At 38.7% G+C, this 24581-nt stretch overlaps 1 protein-coding gene across 1 annotated transcript in view; it reads right to left on the reverse strand.

The window, feature by feature from the left end:
* Positions 1-9687: 9687 nt before the first annotated feature.
* HAVCR2 (hepatitis A virus cellular receptor 2) overlaps positions 9688-24581 on the reverse strand; it is a 31519-nt gene continuing 16625 nt past the window's right edge. Inside the window, 3 exon segments of the mRNA XM_043988507.1 lie at positions 9688-10652; positions 16941-16977; positions 21380-21506. Coding sequence (XP_043844442.1) covers positions 10514-10652; positions 16941-16977; positions 21380-21506 — 303 coding nt within the window. The 3' untranslated portion in view covers positions 9688-10513.

Genomic DNA, 24581 nt, shown 5'->3' on the forward strand with positions numbered 1-24581 from the left:
CAGAGGTGAGAAACATCCCTTTCCTCCCTTTCCCATCTTTCCAAATGGATACAGAAATTGACACTTTGAATGAAATCATAAAATAGACCTATTGGGGATGATTTAAGTTCTGTGAGTAAGAAATTGTACGTGCACTAGCAAGAGATAGCCAAAGCAGGTAGTTATTGACCCTGCAAGGGTAATTTAGAACGTTGAGATATAAATTTAAGGACTTAAGCCCATTTTCTTCCCTCCTTTGAAATTATTCAGCAAGGAGACAGAAACTCAAGAGGAAAAGGTGAAAAGATAAGAAGAACATTGGAATAACAGACAAGAGACCTAGCCTCTATCCCTTTCTACAACACTAAATAACTAGCTATGTTACCAGAACAGAAAGAGCATTGTACTGGAACAAGAGAACTGGGTTCTAGTTCAACTCTGCCATTCACTAGTTGTCTAATTAAGCAAATTAAGTAAATTACTTTCCCTTTCTGGGTCTTAGTTTCCTTATCTATATATTAAGAGAATTGGTCCGGATGATCTCCCTTCCAAAGAGAGGGAACAAGAATTTTTTTTTACAATAAACATTTTTATTTATACTTTGGAATTCCAAATTGTATCCCTCCTTCTCTCCCTTCCCTCCCCCCTCCCTGAGGTGGTAAGCAATCAGATATGGGTTATGCATGTGCAATTATGTAAAACATTACCATATCAGTCATTTTGTACAAGAAAATTTAAAGGAAAAAAGGAAAGGAAGTGAAAAGTAGCATGCTTCAGTCTGTTTTCAATCAATATCAGTTCTTTCTTTGGAGGTGGATAGTGTTCTTCATCATTACTCCTTTGGGATTGTCTTGGATCATTGTATTGCTGAGAGTAGTTAACTCATCAAATATTGGTATCTCTGAACACATTCTTTTGGTTCTACTCACTTCACTATACACCAGGAACAAGCATTTTTAAGCACCTACTATGTGCCAGGCATTCTGCTAAATTTGAACAAATATTATCTCACTTGGTTCTCCCAATAACCCTGAAAGATAAGTGCTATTATCCCCATTTTGCAGTTGAGGAAACGGGCAGAGACAGCTTAAGTTACTTACCCAGGGTCAGACATCTAGCAAGTGACTGAGCAGTACCACCTAGCTGCTCTATGACTTTGTGGCTTCTGCCCAAATCTCTGTCTGCCTCTGTCTCTTCGTCTCTCTCTGTCTCTGTCTCTGTCTCTGTCTCTGTCTCTTTGTCTCTTGTCTCTCTCTCTGTCTCTATCCCCCCGCCTTCCTCCCTCCCTCTTTCTCTCCCCCTCTTTCTTTCCCCCCTTCCTCCCTCTACCTCCCCCTCCCCGTCTCACTTATTATCACATATTCCTGTATTCTGTTCTGTTCATCAGTTTCCTCAACAATGAGGGTAATTCACATTTCCCAGGAGTTTTGTAAAGTTCTGTCTCCAAAACAACCCTATGACTTTATCTTGGGACAATGCCAGGAGGACCGTGGGAGACAGCTGACCTGGGTTTGAATCCAGATTTTTCTTTGACACTTACAGCCCGTGGGACCACATGCCCAAGTTACTTAAATTCTCTGGACCTATGTTTCCTCATCTGTAAATGATAGGGGATCTGATTCAATAATTTCTAAGGTAACTTCGAAGGCTAAATTCTGGATAATACATTATTATCCCCATTTTACTCAAGGAAAGAAACTCAAGCGACCACATTAGTGGGCCCATTTCAGAGTGAAGCTCGGAGGGTATGGAATGCTCTTCTAAAATAAGATGCACTTGGGAGCAGCTAGGTGGCGCAGTGGATAAAGCACTGGCTCTGGATTCTTGACAACCAGTTCAAATCTGGCCTCAGACACTTGACACTAGCTGTGTGATGTTGGGCAAGTCACAGAAGGAAGGAAGGAAGGCAGGAAGGCAGGAAGGCAGGAAGAAAGAAAAAGAAAAGGAAGAAAAGAAAAGAAGATGCACTTAACCAAAATTGGGAAAGATACAAATGTCAGAGCACCTTTGAAGAGTTTTTTTTTTCCCATCCCACAAAGAAATTTAGAAAATTTTAATGATAGTACATTCTAGTATAAGAAGTGTTAAAGATCTATTAAGTATCTGAGCTGCCTAAGTGGGCTACATCATCATTATTTGACCCCAAACTTCTTAAGTCTCAAGTCACCATGGGCAGAAACAAAGAGGCAATCCCTTACTAACCCATCTATTTGTATATGGATAGGGCAAAGGATTCAGCCTAAGGCTATCAAATGGAAAATTTTCCCCTTGGTGATGTTTTGTTTTCCTAGAGCAACACAAAGAGATGCGGAGCAGATAAAATGCTAAGCATCAGCAATTTCCAAAGGAGAAGAGAATATTTCTCTCAGATAGGGCAAAATTAAAATTCTCTTTATCTGTATTAAACAAGTACAAGTTAATACAAGGTCAAAGCCAACTCTAAGAGACAATTTAAAACTCTTTTAATTGTATTAGACTTTTGTAGCAACAAACATCATTTCACCTAATGATGATACTACTTACACTTACAGCTGGCTTTTAATAGCCACAAAGTGCATCTCATTTGATACCCAACAAACAACTCTAAGAGATGGCTAGTGGATTATATGCATTTAACAAATCAGGAAGCAAACTCAGAAAGGTTAAGCAGGTCAGTGGGTTAAGTTATAGATCCAAGCAATAATCGTGTTGTTTGCCCTTCCTACTCAAAGAGGACCAATGACATCATCATGTTGGGGTCAAGGTACAGTGTGTGGACTATAGCTCATCAGTTCTTGTAGTGAGAACTAAATCTGAAATTATTAGACCTGGGTTCAATGCAGAGGTCTCCAATTGACTATCCAGGTAATTCTATAAATCAATTTTATCTCTCTGAGCCTCGGTTTCCACCTCCATAAAATTAGACTTAATAATATTTGCAATACTCTCAATTCAAATACATTTAGTAAGTGCCTTCTAGGTGCAATGTTAGGTATTGAGGATACAAAAAAATAACAGTCCCTTTTCTCAATTTTACATTCTACTTCAGAGTTGGAAGGGAATAGGATAGAGAAAGTCTATGAACATTAAAGCTATGGAAATATTATTCCAATTACATATTCAGTCCTCTTGCCACTATGCAACACTGGCTTAGAAATCTATTAGTTACATGATTTTAATTGTCATGGGATTAGATGGGAATGAAATTAGAATGAACTAAGCCTCTATCTACAAGACAGATAGTTGTTGGCTTCAGCCAACAGATCCTGTGGCCATAAATGGTATGTTTTGGACTTGCCAATTTTAATACAGTTGCTTTCCCTACCCACTCACCCATAGTACTTCCCCCCTAAAATTACACCAGGCCATACTTCACACATTATCCAAGTGAACCAACCACACTCCCTCCCTACCTAAATCCTTTCATTTTTCATACATCTTTGAATTAATCAACAGTCTGGTACCTACCCACCCAAGAAGTTCAGTGTAGAAGAAATAGAAAATACCCTCCCCGGCCCCTGAAGAGCTTAGGCAAGCAATGTTATAACAGGTTTCTGTTTGAAATGAAAGAAAACTTGTTAATGAACAAGAAATGAGGGAAGATAAGCCAGGGCATCTCACAACTCTTAATTATGAGGTTTCCCTCTCATCAGTCACCAATTGCCCCCTATTTAGTTCTTAAAGCCAAAGTACTAAGAAAAAATTTTGCCCAAATATGCCTACATTGATGGGATCTACTCTTGGCATTTAAGATTTCTTATGAATCCCACTCACCTTTCAGGAAGCGAAGCCTCTCAGAAGAAATGCTTTGTGATGCCACCAGCCTCTTGTTTCCTCTGCACTTCTCTTATCTACTTCTCTCTCAGGCTAAATGAAACTTTCTCCCAGAATCCCATTCCCTATCTCTTGGACAGGACTTTGCATAACCACACACCGAAGTGTCTTTGAAAGTCAAACTTCTCCATCCCACCCATCTCCCCTCAGTCATTTTTGCCAAGTTGATTTAAACCAATCATTAACACAAACAATAGTCTGGTATTTGGTGGTAAAAGGATTAGAAAGCAAACTGGTTCTAGGATAAACAATCAGCTCTCTTCTGGGAGGGACTACTTTACTGCCTTCAACAATGACCCAGAAACCAGCCTGTTTCTGACTTCTAACTAGGAAACAGCACAGAAGATGGTAGGATTGAGCCTGCTATAAGCCCAAAAGGTAGAATCACTCATAAGTATAAATTGCCTTATATGCCTCAGAACGATTCAAGCTTGGATGCATTGCCTACATTCACAATTCATTTATTTATTTATTTTATTATTGGAGGTATTACACACAGCAATCAAGACAAATTGGTTCTCCCTTGAAGTCTTCATTTAAAGAAGACAAAATGAAAAATAAGCAAAAGCAGGGCGTTAATAAAGGGCCAGCTAGGTGGTATAGTGAATAGAGTACCAGGCCTGGAGTCAGAATGACCCAAGTTCTAAGCTGGTCTCAGATACTTTCTAGCTGTGGGACCCTGGGCAAGTCACAATTCTGTTTGCCTCAGTTTCCTCATCTGTAAAATGAGCTGGAGAAGGAAATGGCAAATTAGTCCAGTATCTTTGCCAAAGAAAATCCCAAATGAAGTCATGAAGAGTCGAATAGAACTGAACAACAACATATGAATAAAGCTATATAGTTGTCTTTTTTTTAACCCAGAGAGTAGAACTTGTATGTCCAAATGAATGCAGCCCAGTTCCATGATATTCAATCATTTTCAGTTATGTCTAACTCTTCCTGATCCCATCTGGGGTTTTCTTGGCAAAGATACTGAAGTAGTTTGCTATTTCCTTCTCCAGATCATTTTTACAGATGAGGAAACTGAGGCAAACAGGGTTAAGTGACTTACCTAGGGTCACACAGCTAGGAAGTTTCTGAAGCAAGATTTCAACTCAGGAAGATGAATCCTCCTGATTCCAAGCCCAGAGCTCTAATCACTCCTTATCTAAAAGCCCCCAAAGTAATTCCATTGGGATGAAATTAAGTCATTTTAAATCAGCATTTAAATGTCTACTATATTCAAGACACATAGCTAAATTCTAGGGTAAAAAGAAAACTATCCCTCACATGAGGGAGCTTATATTATCCTGGAGTTTGAGAAGGTTAGTGTGCAGGATACATCTTGTACAAAAGTAAGGATATCATTAAAAAATATGAGGAAGGACAAAACCTTTTTCTCTAGGGGTGTGTTTTGCCTGGGTTTAAATGTGATCCTAAGGACATATTTGGTCTTTCTGCACATGTTCCTAAAGACATGTTTAAACTTGGCAGACCCCAAGGGTCTCTCTGTTTATGATATCTCTTTACTTTAAGATCTGGTTTCTAGGTGCAGTTTCTGTTTCCTGTCATCCAGGAATATTAATGGCTATTAATGGTTAATGGTCCCTGGTTACTGTCTCCTTAGGCTTCTGTTGATAAAGACTCAAACCTTAGTTTCTCTGTTAACTCTTTTAGCTACTATTGATAATTCAAGTCTTAGTTTATCTGTTAACCCTTTGGGGGACATCTTAGGACCCCAGGAATTCCAAATTAGGATGTGGACCTCCCTAAGGAGGAGATTAAGATAATGAGGAGATAACCTACTTTTCTCACTATAAATATAACCATTTTCCTCTCCTAATTTGAGACACCTTTTTTTTTCTCCTTGGTGGTCTCCCTGTGGCCTCATAGTTTTTTTAATAAAATTTGGGAAACTGAGTCACTGAGTCTTGTAATTCTTTGGGGTGCTTCATGATCAATTTGATCAATTAAATCCATCCCCACTTCAAGATGACTTGCTTGAGATCATACTAAACATAATAGGCTAGACTTGAATCCAGGTCCAGGTCCTCCCCTAGCCAGGGCTTCTTGCACTATACCGCGTGAGAAGTAAAGAATCAGACTAGAACTAGAGTTGAGGTTAGGAGGTTTTTTGGTTTTGTTTTGTTTTGTTTTAGTGAGGCAATTGGGGTTAAGTGACTTGCCTAGGGTCACACAGATAGTAAGTGTTAAGTGTCTGAGGCCACATTTGAACTCAGGTACTCCTGACTCCAGGGCCGGTGCTCTATCCACTGGGCCATCTAGCTGCCCCAGGGTTAGAAGTTTTTTGCCACTCAAGGTTCTACAGTAGAAGAACCAGTCAAGGTCGTGGCTCTGGAGAACTCTTTTTGGAGGTTGTACATTTTATGCTAGCTAATGATGCTTTCTGGAACTTGTCTTTTGGGAATTGTCTTCAGAGATTTTTTTAATATCCTTGACCAGAACAAGGCCTTTGAGAGTGAATTTAACTTTTAGGAAGAGATGTAAGGAGTCAAGTCTGGGTCTATATTTCATAGGATCACAGATTTAGGGGAGGAAGGAGTCTCCTAAGACATCTATCTAGTCCAAGCCCCGCCATTTTACAGATGAGAAAATTAAAACCTAGAAATTCTCAGTGACTTGCCTGGTATCTCATAGATGTCAGAGATGGGACTGAACCCAGCTCCTCTTGATGTGGGAGGGAATTTGGGATCAAATTGATTGTCCCAAAAGAATTACAAGACTCAGTGATTCAGTTTTCCAAGTTTTAGTGCAATAATGTGAGTGACCACAGGGAGAGAACCAGAATAGTGGAAAGGTATCTCTCTCGAATAGTGAAAGGAAAGACAGATATATTTATAGTATGGATAAATTGATTATCAGTCTCATTATAATAATCTCCACCTAGGAGTGTTACAGGGGAGGGCTTATCCTAATTTGGAGTTCCTGGGGTCCTAAGCCAACCCCAGACAGGTACTCTTTTCAGTGGAGGTGTGTTTTGGGGGTTTTCATGTCATAAGGTGAATCTGGGGACAAATTTGGCCTTTTCTGCACGTCTCTTTCTGATTCCCCTGGCTAGTTTCAAAATATCTCCATTTTTCATTAGAATTTCTATACCCTTGTCATTTAGTCTAAGGTCATCATGGACTCTCTCCCTCTGTTCCTCTTATGGGCACTGATTTCTGTGGGTACAAGAACCCAGCATTTTGACTTGTAAGTTATCCATTAACTGGGGTCTAACTCCCTTTTGGAGCTAATATCTGAATTAAAGCTTGGGTCTTGGGTTTTTCTATTAACCCTTTTTTCATCTCTTACATCACTCTGACCCAGAGCTCATGTTGGGTTTTCTTCATCTGTAAAATAAGGGAGTTTAGCTGGAAGATCTCAAAGCTCTGGTATTCTGTGAGCAGTGAACTATGACCTGGGTTCAAGTCTGAGTTCTAGATTCTGTGACATTTGAGATCCTTTTGAGTCCTGATGTTCTTAAAGTCCATTACTCAGTATCTTAAAACTAAATCATGGAAAAAAAAAACCCTAAATTATGATCAGAGATCACTACTCTGGTGAATGATAGACAAGAAGCAAGCATTGCTCTGTGATGTATTAGCCTTGAGTTCATCAGCACTTGAGGTCTTGGTGCTTCAGCTGCATGATCATGGGGGTGGGGGAGTTTGGAGATGTATAATGGATCCCTTTGGTGTTCTGGTGAAGTCTATGGATTTCTTCTTAGAATAATGTATTTAAATGCATAAAATAAAATACACAAGATGACAGAAACAACCAATTGTACTGAGAAAGTTATTTTAAAAAAAGGTTTTAATGAGTTCATGGACCCCACTTTAAGGGCTCTTATTGTCTTTTTTAAAAACATGTTTATTTGAAGTTTTGAGTTCCAAATTCTATTTCTCCTTTCTTCCCTCCCCTCTCCCCTCACTGAGGCAGTAAGCAATAAGTTATAGGTTATACATGTACAATTATGTAAAACATTTCCATGTTAGTCATTTTGTACAAGACTTGGATAAAAGGGAAAAAAATGAAAGAAAGTGAAAAACAGCATGCTTCAGTCTGTGTTCAATCAATATCAGTTCTTTCTCTGGAGGCAGATATTATGTTTCATCATTAGTCTTTTCGGATTGTCTTGGGTCATTGTATTGCTGAGAATAGCTAAGTCATTCACAGTTCTTCATTGAACAATATTGATGTTACTGTGTACAATGTTCTCCTGGTTCTGTTCAATTCACTATATATAAGTTCATGTAAGTCTTTCCAGGTTTTTCTGAAAGCAACCTACTTGTCGTTTCTTATAGTACAATAATATTCCATTACTTTTATATACCACAGCATGTTTAAACATTCTCCAAATGATGGGCATTCCTTTTGATTCCAATTCTTAGCCACCACAAAAAGAGCTGCCATAAAAATTTTTGGACAAGTAGGATTTTTTTCTCTTTTGGGGGATGTCTTTGGGATATAAAGCTAGCAGTAATATTGCTGGATCAAAGGGTATGAACAGTTTTATAGCCCTTTGGGCATGGTTCCAAATTGCCTTCCAGAATAGTTGGATCGGTTCACAACTCCATCAAAAATTCATTAGTTTTCTGATTTTCCCACATTCTATCCAACATCCATCATTTTCCTTTTTTGTCATATTAGCCATTCTGAGAGGTGTGAGGTGGTACCTCAGAGTTGTTTTAATTTGCATATCTCTGATCAATAGTGATTTAGAGCATTTTTTCATGACTCTAGACAGCTTTGATTTCTTTGTCTGAAAACTGCCTGTTCATATAATTTGACCTTTTTTCAATTGGGGAATGACTTGTATTTTTATAAATTTGACTCTGTTTTTTATATATTTGAGAAATGAGGCCTTTATCAGAGATACTTGTTGCAAAAATTTCCCAATTTTCTGCTTTCCTTATAATGTTGGTTGCATTGGTATTGTTTGTACAAAAGTTTTTTAATTTTATATAATCAAAATAATCTATTTTATATTTTGTAATGCTCTCTATATCTTTGGTCCTAAATTCTCCCCCTGTCCATAAATCTGACATAAACTATTCCATGCTTTCTTAATTTGCTTTTGGTATCGCCCTTTATGTGTAAATCATGTACTCATTTTGATCTTATTTTAGTATATGGCATGAAATGTTGGTCTATACCTAGTTCCTGCCATACTGTTTTCCAGTTTTCCCAGCAGTTTTTGTCAAATTATGAGTTTTTGTTCCAAAAGCTTGGATCTTTGGGTTTATCAAATATTAGATTACTATGGTCATTTGCTATAGCCTAATTCATACCTATCATATCCCACTAATCCACCACTCTATTTCTTAGGCAGTACCAGATTGTTTTGATAATTATCACTTCAGGCCCAGTACTCTGTCCACCGTGCTACCTAGCTGCCTCTATGCTTCATGAATTCCACATTCCAGTCTACCTAGTGATCCAGTCCAACATAGGACAATGACCTAGGATGTAATCTTTTTTTTTTTTTTGGTTAGGCCATTCTAATTCCACAAACAGTGGTACCATAGGTATGTCATTGTAATAAATACAAGAATTGACTTCCATCTACAAAGCAAGAACTATAGTCTCGGTGGAAAATGTGTTGCAGAAGAGAGGGGAATGCAAATATATGAGTTTTTTAGATCTAGTAGGGACATTTTTATTGTGTATCCCATTACATTAAGTTTTGTTGTTGAGAGTTTTTTCTTCAGTTGTGTCAGACTCTTCATGACCCCTCTTGGGGGTTTCTTGGCAAAGATATTGAAGTAGTTTGCCATTTTCTTCTCCAGTTCATTTTACATATGAGGAAACTGAGACAAATGGGTTTCAATGACTTCTTCAGGGTCATACAGCTAGGAAGTATCTAAAGCCAGATTTGAACTCGAGTCTTCCTGACTCCAGGCTTGGCACTCTATTCGCTATACCACCTAGCTTCCCATTGTATTAAGTAGTGAAAATGATAAAACATTCATATAAAGCTAATTTCATGCAAAATAAAGAAATTTTTTTTCCTATAATCCCACAGTTGACAATGCATTTACTATATGCAGGTTTCTCCTTGGGTGGATGATCTGTTTGCATGATGCTATGATGTTACCTACTTTCCTGCCAATTCAATTCAACTCAAGCTTTATAAAATTTATTAAACACTTACCATATACAACGCACAGTGCTATCTCTAGAAACACAAAGATTAGAAAACAAAAAACCACAAACATCCCTGTCCTTAAGGAGTTTACATTCTGTTAAGAAATGTGATGCATGCACAGATAAGTGAAAACAAGATCATCTGAGAAGGCAGAAAACACTAAGGACTAAAGAATAAGAATAAGGGGCAGTTGGAAGGGGATCAGAGAAGGCTGGAGAAAAGAAGTGACACCTGAGTCCAGCCTTGGAGGAAATGAAGCCCTTTGTATATTCCAGACATTGAAGATGGACAGCTGATGTGTAGATGCACATGTGGGAGACTGAATGCCATGTTCAGGGAACAGCTAGTAGACCAGTGTAGCTGAACTGGAGAGTGCATGAAGGGGAATAACGTGAAATCATTTTGGAAAGGTAGTTTGGAGCCTGATTGTAAAGGATTTAAATTCCAGATAAAAGAATTTATATTTTATCCTATATGAAATAGAGACCAAAGCTATTTGAGGAATGGGATGGCATGGTCATCTAAGGTTGACCAGTGGGCTTGAAATAAGAAAAGCAAGATCATTAGAGTTATTTCTGGTTTCTAAAGTCATCATGTTCTTGAATATTCACATTCATCCTGAATTTCATAAATGTTCTCTTCTATGGTGTAGAGATTTTCTTCAGCTTGATTCCTCTCTCCTGCTATCTCTCTTATACTTTTGGGGAGTGGATTTGAGTTGAAGATTACACTGTCAAAATATAAAGTTAAACAAATGTTTCCAATGGGGCACATGAAGATAGAGCAATACATTTAATATAGAATTAAGGAAGCACATTTGAAGAATGGGATACATAAGCTATCAACCTTGGTCTATCAGTTAAAAGACAAAGAAGTTAAACAGTTCAATACTAGAAGTTTGGATCTGACCCCCAGAGTATTCATTCAGATTTTGCTGTCGTACTTGGGTTGTCATGATTTCCTGAAGTCTAGAATCATAACCTTTTAGACCTAGAAGTGAAATTAGAGATAATCTGATCCACCCATTTTACAGATGAAAAAAGAGTGGCCCAGGAAGATCTTCATGCAAAAGATGAAATTAAGAGAACATGGGATTAGACTTTTGAGTTGTTTTTCAGTTGTGTCTGACTCTTCATGACCTCACTTGGGGTTTTCTAAACAAAAACACAGGAGTAGTTTGCATTTCCTTCTCAAGCTCATTTTACATATGAGGAAACAAAGATAAATAAGGTTAAGTGACTTGCCCAGGGTTAAACAACAAGGAAATATTTGAGTCTGGATTTGAACTCAGGAAGATTTTCCTGACTCTAGATCCAGGTCCAGCATTCAACCCACTGTACCATGTAGGTGCCCAATCTTATGTTACACAAACATAAGCATAGGCTAGAATTCAAATGATCTATTGTCCTATTACCATTCACTTATTCTTTGACAAACCGAAACCAGAGTTAGCATTATCATCCACCTTCTAGATTATTACTTCCATGTGCTGCTGAATACCCCTGGAATGAGCCATCTCAGTTGGCCCCTCATTACCTTTTTTTTTTTTTGTCACAACCCTTTTGAACAACTTTCTTTCCAAAAATGTCATGGGTTTGTTTTGCATGTGCTTTAAAAAGTTTGCGTTGTCTCCCTTTAATCTCCTTGAAGACATTCCACCTCTTATGTTAGTGCTTTGATACTGACTGTCCTTTATGCCCAGAATGCATTCTCTCTTATTTTGACTTTTTAGAATCCTTGGCTTCCTTCATGATTCAACTCAGATGCCACTATTATGGAAAGACATTCCTCCTGATCTACCTGGGAAGCAACACAGTCCAATGGAAAGACACAGGATTGGGAATCTTTGGACCCAGCTTGGATTCCTGGTTCTGCCAGTTGCTACCTATGTGACCCTGAGCAAGCAACTACACCTCTGTGAGTCTCCTTGCCTGTAAAAATGAATGAGGAGGACCAGATAACTTCCAACATGTCTTTCAGCTATAAGTTCAAATTGCTTTGTAAACCATAAAGAAAAAAAAAGGGATAAATCCCTTCCCCTTGCTGGCAATTCAATTTTGTCATCTATAAAATGAATAGGTTGTACCTGGTGACTTCAAAGGTCCCCTTAAGATCTAAATCCACTATCGAAGGATCTTAGTTATTAGAGATCTCTTCCTCCTAAAATTTCATTCTATAGACTTAGCTGCATAAATATAAATATTGTATCATCCCCAAGAAAATGTAGGCTGCTGGAGGATGAGGAATTTAGTTTTTCATTTTGTTTTTGTATTCCTAGCACTATGGTAGAAGGTTAAGAGATTTTATTTTAATTGAATTGATTGCTAACTAAAGTCATTTAGGGTCCTAATCTGATAATCAAGTAATCCTATCATACTCTGACCTGCTCTCACAAAACCTGAAGTATAGTGTTCAGTTCTGGGAGGATTTTAACAAGGAGTACATCTTGAGGTGGTGACCAGGTGAGGGACCTCAAGGCCGGTGCTCTTGCAGAATTTCCAGGGAATTGTGCTGTCCCCAGCAGGACGAGACTTTGGCTGACAAACTTGCCTTTGCCGTATTGAGGGATTGGGAATGCAAAAGTCACACAGGAGAGCATGCACCACAAGAAAGAGGTGGTGTAGAAATGACTAATAGGAAAAACAGAGCTGGAGAAGACAAAAGAAAAGGGCTGCCACCACGCAGAGCAGATGCCAAGATTCCAGGATGATGGGTGTATGATTAAACAAAGAACAAGTGATACAGAGCAGGCACTGTATTGCTGAAACCCTTCAGTACTCTTGATCCTAGTACTCTTCTCTCTGACTTTTCACCTGTCTGCTTTTTCATCCTTCTCTCCTTAGAGGTTATGTACCCTTTCCTCAAAATTTAGCTTTGCTTCTGAAAAGCAGATTGATCTTTCTGTTTACTTGTCTTTTAATTGGACTATTATGACAAACATAATTAACCACTGCATTGTTATCCCACACATATGACCACAAGAATGTAGTAGAGAGAAATAAGAAGGGAACTTCTAGATATGGAAAGAGAAATAGATTTTACAACTGTAGTATATTTTGCCAGAGTGCTAATTCCTGGGTAGGGGCTCAGAGCAACAACAAGACAATAGTATTATTTATTCATTTTTGTTTTTCTTGTTCAGTCATTTCAATCATGTCTGATCAGCTTCATGACCTTTATTTGGGATTTTCTTGGCAAAGATCCTAGAGGGTTTTGCCATTTTCTTCTCAAGTTCATTTTATGGATGAAGAAACTGAGGCAAACAGGGTTAAGTGACTTGCCAGGGTCACACAGCTAGTAAGTATCTAAGGCCAGATTTGAACTCAGGAAGATGAGTCTGCTTGACTCCAGGTCTGGCACTCTATCCACTGTGCCACCTGGCTGCCCTAAATAATTTTTATACCATCTCAAAGTAGGAAGCAGGGGAACAGTTATCCAGATTCTTCTAGGGCTATGGTTCTTTTTTTTTTTTTTTTGGTGAGGCAATTGGGGTCAAGTGACTTGCCCAGGGTCACACAGCTAGTGTCAAGTGTCTGAGACCAGATTTGAACTCAGGTCCTCCTGAATCCAGGGCCAGTGCTTTATCCACTGTGCCACCTAGCTGCCTTACAATGGTTCTTAAAAATGTGATCCAATGACCCCTGGGGGTCCCTGAGACTCTTCAGGAGGTCCCCAAGGTCAAAACTATTTTCAAAATATTACTGAGACATTTTTAGTTCTCTTAAGGACCTAAAGATCTAAACTAAATAAGTAAAAATTCTTGGGAGGGGGGAACTCAATAATTTTTAATCATAAAAAAGAACCCTGAGATCAAAAAGTTTGAGAACCATTACTCTAGACCCCAGCTTCTTAAACTATGGTAACTAATTGTGGGGAGGGGGTTGCAAAAAAAAATTGGCAGTAAATGTTTGATTTGTATACCTATTTTGTATACCTATATAGCTGGGGCCACATAAAAATTTCTCCAGTGAAAAAGGGTTGCCAGTGGGAAAAGTTTCAGAAGCCTACAGGTATAAATAAATTGGTATACATAACCTTTTACTGTTGCCAATTTTTTGTGACCCCCCAAATTCAGTTATTTGAACCCATGTCGGGTTACCCACAGTTTTCTAAGAAGCTAGGCTCTGGACAGTGAATTAATCAACAGGTTGGGTGGAGGAACCTGTGATCAACCAGCTGTCAGTAAGAGAAGATGCCATCACTTTTTTTTCCCCTTCCCATTGTTTTCCTCAGTAGAGTTTGATAGAAAAATCCTTTCCCAGAGAGGAGGAACTGGATTAGGAAGAGTAGTTTTCTGCCAATGAAAGAGAAGGGGCAAGTGAGAAGGCGGGGCAACCTTGCTCACACCAGCACAGTCGCCTATCATACCACTGTTAGACTTGGATCAATGATCTACAGAAGGGCTCTGATAGCTATCTTTAAATATTTAAAGGGGTGTCATGCGGAAGATAGATTTGGCTGGTTTTGTTTGACCTTGGAGAGCAGAACTAGGAGCCCTGCAGAGACAGTTTTCATTCTCTTTAAGAAAAATTCCTTGACATGTCATGCTGCCTCAAAGTAAAATGGGCCGCTTGGGGGTGGTGGTGGGCTCCCCCATCACTAAAGGTCTTCAGGTAAAGGCTAGAACAATGTAGATAGTATTTCAAAAATTGGATTAGATTATTCCTGAGATCACTTTTACCTCTGAAAGTCTGTGACCTGACCAAGAGAAGAAGCAAAACAAGCAAAAAAACAAAAAACAAAAAACCTCATAGTTTAATTAACACTCCATGAAAAACTGTGACATTACTACCTTAATTCCCTAACCCACCGCCAACCAAATTCCATCCCACCCTTCATGTTCATGTTCCTTCTCCCATTGGTGAGATACTCCTAGAGCCTCCATTTGGAGGAGGGGTCCAGGCCAGTTACATTTTATTCCTTTCCTATCTCCACTTCTTGATCCTCTGGACTTTGCCATTTAGTCCCTGTCCTGTTACAGGTACATTCCCCCATCCCCTTTGTTTCATCTCCCTTTTATGTAGTGTCTTTCTACAGTAGATTGTAAGTTCTTTAAGGGTACAGAACCCCCAGAACTTAGTTCAGTGCCTGGTACATAGTAAGCACCTTATAAATGCTTGTTGGCTTGACTTTAACTAGAAGAAAAGCATTAAGCTATAGGAATGAAGACTTTAACCAAGTGAGTGGAAAAGAATTTTTGTAGGGGTGTAGTAGGCTCTTGTGAAATCTCATCATATAGATAATTCTAGTGGAATGGAAATGACTTCCCTCAGCTGCCTCCTCTCTCAGTCTGGTCATTCTAGGATTTGAATTTACTTCAAGATTCAATACCTGTGTGAGTCCTTGAATCATTCATTCATTCATTCATTCATTCATACTTCATTCAACAGCTATTTTTAGGTGATTATTTTGCTACCTTCCTTGGCTATAGTATCACAGGTCTTGAGGAACCAGTCAGCTAGATCAGCAGAAAAAAAGTCTTTGCCACATCCATAGGCTATGGTGGTATCAAACTCAAATAGAAATTGGAGCCACTAATCCATACATAAGGATCCTTACGGGCCACATACAAACTTGGTTTTAAAATGTGATATTATCTATGTTTTATTATCCTTTTCCTTATTTTATTAATACTTTCTAATTACATTTTAATCTGATTAGGCCAAATGGGAGTGTTGTGGGCCACATGCAGTTGGGACAGATTGTCTGACACTTCTGATGTACATAATAGTGATTCCACCACTAACTCAACAAGAAAAATGGTGGGAAAAGAAGAGTAGTCTCTTCAAAAGGAAGTTGAAATCAAACTCTTCAGGGTGGATAGTACTTCTGGCTGGGAACTGAAGAGCCAGTGTGAAGAATTCTGAAGGAACATTAGAGAATTGTGGCAAGGGGAAGATTTTAGCATCACAAACTTAGAGCTGGAAGGAACTTCAAAGACCATCTTATCCAATTCTCTCACTTTACAAATAAGGAAACTGAGGCCCAGAGAGTTTAAGTGATTGGACCATGATCACACAAATAGAATGTATCAAAGGCAGGACCTGAACCCAAGTCTTTCTGACTTCAAAGTTAACCCACCCATCCACTAGGTCACACTGCCTCTAGATATGATGGAGCATAATTAAAAAGTATACACAGTAGGCTCTGCCTTTCTTCATGGCTATTGAAGGTTGAATAGGATTTGGATGTTGAGAGAAAGGGGGAGCAGTATGAGTAAAAGTAGAGAGATAAGCACAAACATTGCTTTTGTGAGGAACATTAAGAAGACAGATATGACCCTAGAGCAAAGATTCCACATTTAGGCAAGTAACAGGACACAAATTGGTAGAGGTCTGTTGGAATTCAGAGAGATTTGAAAGCCAGACACAGGAACTGAGACTTGATGCATGCAGCAGGCAATAGAGAACCAATTTAGGTTATCAGGCAAAGGAGTGACATATAAATAGTTTTAAGATTTACATTTCAATGCAATTTGATAATACAGGTGTGATATGAGATGTGAGAGCTGAGTGGCAAAAATGGAAATAAAGAAAGAGATAATTGAGACATTTTAAAGGGGGAAAATCTATGATTTCTTGGCATTGATATAAGGGATGAATAATTAAAATATGGAATAATTAAAAATGACTCCAAAGTTTTCCTGCTTTGGAGACTGGGAAAATGGTGATTCTACTGGAGCAGCTGGGAAGCAGGCATGATTTGAAGTTTGAGAGCATGGAATGGAAAAGGATATCTGTTTTGGACATATTGAGTTTAAGGTAAAGGTACAAACAAATGAAGATTTTTCTGAGGCACCTAACCAGTTAATGCAGTGGAAAAAAAAAAAAAGATAATAGTATAGGAAATAGAACCTGAGCTGGGTCTTGAAGGAAGGATAAGATTTTGAAAGATAGAATTGGGGATAGGAGGATAGGAAGGATAGTCCAAGCAAAGGGAATAGTGTTAGCAAAGGCATGAAAACAGGGAAGCATTAGAAATATACAAAAGACAAAGAGTCCAATAAAATGATATTTACCTGGAATTCTGCAACTTCTTTTTGCTATAAGAATGCCCTAAAAAGATTTTTTTGGGAGAAAAAAAAGGCGTGAACATATTTGTTTAAAAAAAAAACCAACAACATAGAATGAGATATAAAATCTAGGCTTGTGGGGGAGGCAATCAGGGTTAAGTAACTTGTCCAGAGTCACACAGCTAGTAAGTGTGTGAGGCTAGTTTGAACTCAGGTCCAATAATCTATCCACTGTGCCACCTAGCTGCCCCTAAAATATAAGCTTTAAACTTTCTGCCATGAGCAGGATCTGCCCTCAAATCGAAATTATCCTACATATACTTGCCCCATTCTTTTTGTTGTTCTGTAAATTGGTTGTGTCCAACTCTTAGCGTCCCCATTTGGGGTTTTCTTGGCAAAGATACTAGAGTGATTTGCTATTTCCTTCTCCAGCTCATTTTACAGATGGGAAAAATAAGGCAAAAAGGATTAACTGGGGCAGCTAGGTGGAACAGTGGATAGAACAGTGGCCCTGGATTCAGGAGGACCTGAGTTCAGATCCAGCCTCAGACACTTGACACTTACTAGCTGTGTGACCCTGAGCAAGTCACTTAATCCTCATTGTCCCCCCCCCCAAAAAAGGATTAACTGACTTGCCCTAGGGGTCACAGAGCTACTAAGTGTCTGAAGCCAGATTTGAACTCAGGTCTTCCTGACTCAAGGTTGGCACTCTATCTACTACACCACCTTGCATTCTATACCCTATTATTATTTTCCAACTAATGTATCATCATAATCAACAACATCATCACCACCATCTTCTTTAAGAATTCTAATAAATAAACTGGACTGGATTGCAGAATCATTGCAGTAAGAATTGTTGCTCGCAACCTTTCAGACATAACATCGATCCACAACAATTTTGAAACAATACTCCTAATAGACACAGCTAGGTGGCACAGTGGATTCAGGAGGACCGAGTTTATATCTAGCCTCAGACACTTGAAACTTACTAGCTATGTGACCTTGGGCGAGTCACTTAACCCTCATTGCCCTGCCAAAAAAGACAAAAACAAAAAACAAAAAAACCCCCAATACTCCTAATAGACGTATCCATGCTCATTATGAATAGCTAGGAGATGCAGTGGATAGAGCTCTGGCCTTCAGACATTTATTGGCTGTGTGACCCCAGACAAGTCACTTAACCCTGTTTGCCTTAGTTTCCTCACTTTTTGTTGTTGTTGTTGTTGTTGTTGTTGTTGTTGTTTTTTTAGTGAGGCAATTGGGGTTAAGTGACTTGCCCAGGGTTTCCTCACTTTTAAAATGAGCTGGAGGGGGCAGCTAGGTGGCACAGTGGATAAAGCACCAGCCCTGGATTCAGGAGTTCCTAAGTTCAAATCCGTCCTTAGACACTTGACACTTACTAACTGTGTGACCCTGAGCAAGTCACTTAACCCCATTGCCCCATAAAAAAAATAATAAAATAAAATAAAATAAAATGAGCTGGAGAAGGAAATGGCAAACAACTCCAATAGCTTTGCCAAGAAAAACCCAAAATGGGGTCACAAAGAGTTGGACAAGATTGAAATGACTAAACGACAATAATGCTCAATATTCATAATCTCCATAATACCTGGAAATGAAACTGTTCAGAATATAGTACATTGGCAGAAGAAATTGAAACTAACTGGAAACAGGACAAGAACCACAAGACAACCAAGGTGTCTGTGAGACACCTTCAGTGAATCTACAGAAGATGAATGTACATTCTGATACTCTTTCTTCATTGATAAAAAGTAATTGTTTTATGCACTTCTGCAACAGTGCACAGAATATTAATGTGGAAAAATAGTGGGGTATCAATTTATCTTCAAACTACCTAAACCATAAACTAAAACAAAGTTTTACCCAAAAGGTAAAAAATACCACCAAATACAAAGAATCCTAAGGCCTATCAAGTGAACTAGTTCAAACCCAAACCAAGTAATAAAGCCAAACAAAAAAAGAACCAAACTGAGGGAAGCTAGGAGGTGAAGGACATTGAGATCATGCACTATGATAACTGATCAAAGGAACCGGAGTTATTTAGCCTGGAGAAAAGGAGTCTTAAGTAGGGTCTGATAGACTGACTTTCTTGTGAGAAATGATTTATTATAATTTTAGTCCAATCAGTATTATTCAATTTAGTGTGATTCCATAGGAGTAGTGATTATTTCTGTTATACTTATCTATTAATATCCAATTCTGTCACTATAATCAATTAATATAAATATTAGTACATAGTTTACATATTAGATGAGGTTAGAAAGATTCTTTCTCGTAAAAAGTCCCAAAACTACAAGCTATAAATCACTGGCTTACTATGAAGTTCACTTGTTTAATCATAGGAAGCTAAGTACAGGATCTCCACCCTTTTCTTCTGCTGAATAGGAGACCAAGCCCAGCATGGTGATGACTCAATGATATGAAAAGTTCCCCAACTATTTATGTTGCCCCTCTGCCCTTCATCACCCCTCTATTGCCCAACATAGGAAGATGGCCATGAGCATCTGGCCAACAAGTGACTCTCACTGCCAGGCTTTGGCCTTCCCATGGCTTGCTTGCCTGACTTCCAGCCCATCTACCCATGTGGATGTTTTGACATTGTGACCGTCGCCCAGGCCATGGGTTGGCCTGTCAGTTCAATAAGCCCTCCAGGAAGGTTAATACATAGGTTTGTCAGCCAATGAGATTCTGCATTTTATATGGACCCTCTTAAAGAATCAATTTCAATGATGAGCAGGATGCTCTCAGAAAAACCTGGAAAGATTTACATGAGCTGATACAAAGTGAAATATGCTGTGTACAAAGTAACAGCAATATTGTAAGATGATTAGCTATGAATAACTTGGCTATTCCCAACAATACAATGATCCAAGACAACTCTGAAGGACTTATTAAAAATGCTATCTATCCCCAGAGAAAGAACTGATGGTGTCTGAATACAGATTGAAGCATATTTTTTTAACTCTATTTTTCATGATTTTTTTTAATCTGTTTTCTTTTACAATATGACTAATATGGAAATGTTTTGCATGGCTACCCACACCTATAACAAAATACTTGCCTTCTCAATGTTGGGGGAGGGAGAGGGAGGGCGATAATCTGGAACTCAAAAGTTTTTAAATGAGTGTTAAAAATTGTTTTTACATGCAAGTAGAGAAAAAAATACTAAATAAAAAAAAAGACAGTCAATTTCAAAATCTATCAAGGAATGAAATTCTGTAAGTTACTTTGCTTCATCTGTATTATCTGCGTATTAAGCACTACAAAACTAAGGTCCAGGAAGAAGGGGAGGAGCACATCTCAGATCATGAGGAAGGTCTGAGATCCCATTCATTAAATATTACTGCCTCAGAGTTCTACATCAGTCTTTTATTGCAGGGTGGAAAATTTTTAACCCCATAATCTTCAAGTATTTAAAGGGCTGCCATGTGTAAGAGAGATCTGATTTTTTTTTTATCTTGGCCCCAGAAGGCAATAATAGAAGCAATAAGGGGTAGAGATTGAAAAGAAACATTTATTCTTGGGATCATTGATTCAGAGCTGAAAAAGACCTTAGAAACCATATTGCCCAACCCCTTCATTTGACAAATAAGGAAACTGAGGCCTAGAGAGTTTAAGTGATTAGACCATGGCCATACACCCAGGATGTATTAGAGGCAGGACCTGAACCCAAGTCTTCCTGATTCCAAAGTCAATCATCTTTCCACTATACCATACTGCCTCTAGAAATGATGGAGCACAATTTAAAAATATATATACACAGTCAACCCTGCCTTCCGTCATGGTCATTCAAGGTTGAGTAGGATTTGGATGTGGAGAGTAAAGGGGAGCAGTCTGAGCAAAAGTAGTAAGGCAAGTAAAGCAGTACCTGGCTTGTGTTAAGAACATTAAGAAGACCAATATGAATAGAGCAAAGAGCATATTCTTGGGCAAGTCATGGGAAACAAGTTGGGAAAGGTCAGCTGGATTACAGAGAAATTTACAAACTATACACAGGAGTTTACACCTGACACGTGAAGCAGGAAATACAGACCAATTTAGGTTATTTAGCAAGGGAGTGACATTAAAAAAAATAATGATAAGTATTATAATTATAAATGACTTGCCCAGGGTCACACAGCTAGCAAGTGTCTGAGGCCAGATTTGAAATCAGAAAAATTAGTCCTCCTGATTCCAGGCCAGGCACTCTATCCACTGTGCCAGCTAGCTGTTCATGTAGATTTATTTGTGTGTATATGTACATTCATAATATACACACATATATGCCTCAATAATAATTGTTTTATACATATTAGAATGGAAAAGTAAGAATCTGGAAATAAAATAAAATTGAATTCAAGAAAGAAAATGAATAAAATTGAATTTAAAATTTTTAAAAGACCTTTACCAAAAAATGAGAAGAATTTCTTGAAATGACTTACTTTTGAGAATCAAGGTAACAAGGGCAAGAGCTAAAACGAGCATTATAAAGACGCTAACACCAATGAATATCCCAGTATTTGTGAAGTCATCAAGGTTTTGTAATTTGTTAGCTGGTGAAGTTTTTTCCTATAGAAACAAAAAGAGAATTTTAAGTTGGGAAAAGCAATAACAGTAACAAAGTATTTCTGTACTTAGCTCATGTTAAGGGCTAAAATTCTAGCTAAACTGTCTAAAATATCTAATGAGTGGTCGCCAATAAATTATAAGCTTTAGCAAGAGTTAGACTTTTAAGCGTTTATTAAGGAGAATAAGAATTTGGTAAAGAGAGAGAGAAAGGCCTAGATTCCTATCTATTAAAGGGAGAGCACATTTCTAGCTCCCTTCTCCGCCAGCGTCCTCAGGAAAAAGACCCCGAGACTGAGCGCCAGTCTCTTCCTTCCTCCTCCCACTAGCCCGCGTCACTTCCTGACTCCTGGTCTTGCCCTCAAAGACCTTCCCTTCATGGGCAGAACTCTTCTACAGTAAGTATCCAGCAGGTGGCGTTATTCCAATCGTTACACTCAGCTCCTGACAACTTAATAACTTATAACTTGTAGTGGAATTTGGAGGGTACCCAAGAGAGTTATCACTCACCAATCCGGGTTCTTGAGATCAGGGTCAGATAATAGTTGTAAGGAGTCAGTTAGGGGCGAAGCAAGGAGCTGTTTATTCTGACCCAACTGGGTTAGATTGTAAGATGAATAACATCTAACCCAAGCCTAACATGTTTCCTTATATACAGATGTTTAGGCAATGTTCATAAGGTAAACATTCAAAGTAACATTGTTTGAAACAAAGAAAAGAAAAAATGGCTATTCATAAAATGTTGGAGGTTACACAATAAGAATAGTATACTTGGAGAGAAATGTATTTCTTAGTTCCAGGAGACAGATAAGGGAATTATCCTCTCAGTACGGCTAGTCTTACTAAATCAAAGAAATCTGCCCATTGGACCAGACAGGGAAGAGAACGTTCTCAGGATTCTGACATCCTCCACCTTTAGCAGCTACATTTTTTTGGTACTTAAAAGAGAAGAGAATGAGACACTGAAGGACACTAACTGCTGAAGCTGGCCTAGGGATGATGTACAGCAAAATGGCTGATACCAAATAAGATGGAGTCAGTGTGCCTTGAAGTAGTGCTGTTTCTAAAGGAAGCCAGTATCTATGTGCTACACAAACATGTCAGGGAAGTTCATGGTACAAGGGTGGTGAGGAAGCTCACTGGACACTGGCCAACCCCAATGGGGAAACTTGCTGGAGTAAGTCTTTGAGGTTTATCTGCAGAGCTTGGGGAGGGACAGTGGGGAATAATTTTGTCTACTTCTTCCACAAGCTCATAACTCATACTTAGCCTCAGTTGGTCAGTAAAATAGGAAGAAGAATAATAGCATTTGCCCCACAAAGTTGTTGTGAGGATCAAATGGGACACCATATGTAAAAGGTTTTCACAAACCTTGAAGATTTATCCAATTATGGATTGTCATTGTTGTTGCCTCTTATAGGGTCAGAGGACTGTGAGAAGAGTCACTTAGTTTGTCCCTTCTGGCTCTAGGCAATCTCCAAACAAACCAAAAAAGAGAGCAATCCTCTTTTTAGATACAGATGTCTTTAGATAACAGACTGTCATTAAATTGGGAAATTCTTGAGAGCAAGAATTGCCTTTTGCTTCTTTTATTTTTTTTTCTCCAGCATTTAGCCCAGTACCTGGCACTAGTAGGTGCTTAATAAATGTTTCCTGATTAATTGATTGATAGATTGGAGTTTCTAGCCATAGGAAGGTGATAGAATGTACCTCCAGGAGCCTTAGAAAAAGAACAGCTACACTAATTAGTTATACCTCTCAGGCCTCTAGAGTTATGTCTTTTGGTCCTAAAGGTCCTAGAGAGGATTCTTACCCATTCTGAGAGATCTTCAAACAGAGATTGGGGGTGCAGCTAGGTGGCATAGTGGATAGAGCACCAGCCCTGGAGTCAGGAGGACCTGAGTTCAAATCCGACCTCAGACACTTGACACTAGTTGTATGACCTTGGGCAAGTCACTTAACCCTCATTGCCCAACCAAAAAACAAAACAAAACAAACAAACAAACAAAAACAAAATGGAGATTGGATGATTACATTTCAGGGGTGACAAGAAGGAGACCTTCTCTTGAGAAATGAGTTAGACTTGATAACCTCTGAAGAACTTTACAATTCTGAGATTCTGTGATTATTAAATTGAATATTGAATCTACATTAACTCAGAGAAAAGGGGGAACTTTCATCTAATCTTCTGGTTAATTGCCAGCTGCACAGAAAATACATTTTGTCTCCAAACTTAGTGGGGATTTCCAGGTCATGTGACCAAAAAGATGAAGAATTAGACATTTTCCCTGAACCTCATGACCTCTCAAACCTCTTCAAAACAGAAATTATATGCCAAAGATGAAGCAACTTCAGCTATTTCCATGATCTAGGTCCAGAGGTATCAAGCACTTGGCCTAAGACACATGCAGCCCACAACACTCCTGAGTGTTGGAACCAGATTAAAATGCAATTGCAAAATATTTAGCCAAATAATTTAAAATACAATAAAATATAGATGACATTAAAGGAAAGGGGGGGGTGGCAGAGGATGAGATAGATAGATAGTATCTAGGAAACAATAAACATGAACTTGGGCAGATTTCAAGAGATAATGGAGTAGATAAAGCACCAGCCCTGGATTCAGGAGGACCTGAGTTCAAATCGGGCCTCAAACACTTGACACTTACTAGCTGTGTGACCCCGGATAAGTCATTTAACCCTCATTGCCTCTATCCCCCCCTCAAAAAAAAAAAAAGAGAGAGAGAAAGATAATGAAGGGGGCAGCTAGGTGGCACAGTGGATAAATTACTGGCCCTGCAGGCAGGAGGACCTGAGTTCAAATCTGGCCTCAAATACTTGATACTTACTAATTGTGTAATCCTGGGCAAGTAACTTAACCCCAATTGCCTCACCCCCGCCCCAAAAAGAGAGAGAGAGAGAGAGAGAGATAATGGAGGATAATGGAGGATAGAGAGGACATGGGGTCACAAAAAGTTGGACATGACTCAATAACAACAACAAATATTACATTTAAAAACTAAGCCAATTATGTAGCCAGAAAAAATCCAAGGCTTCAAACTCCAAGACACATAGTGG

Source organism: Dromiciops gliroides, chromosome 2 (genome assembly GCF_019393635.1).
Source record: "Dromiciops gliroides isolate mDroGli1 chromosome 2, mDroGli1.pri, whole genome shotgun sequence".
NCBI classification, from domain to species: Eukaryota; Metazoa; Chordata; class Mammalia; order Microbiotheria; family Microbiotheriidae; genus Dromiciops; species Dromiciops gliroides.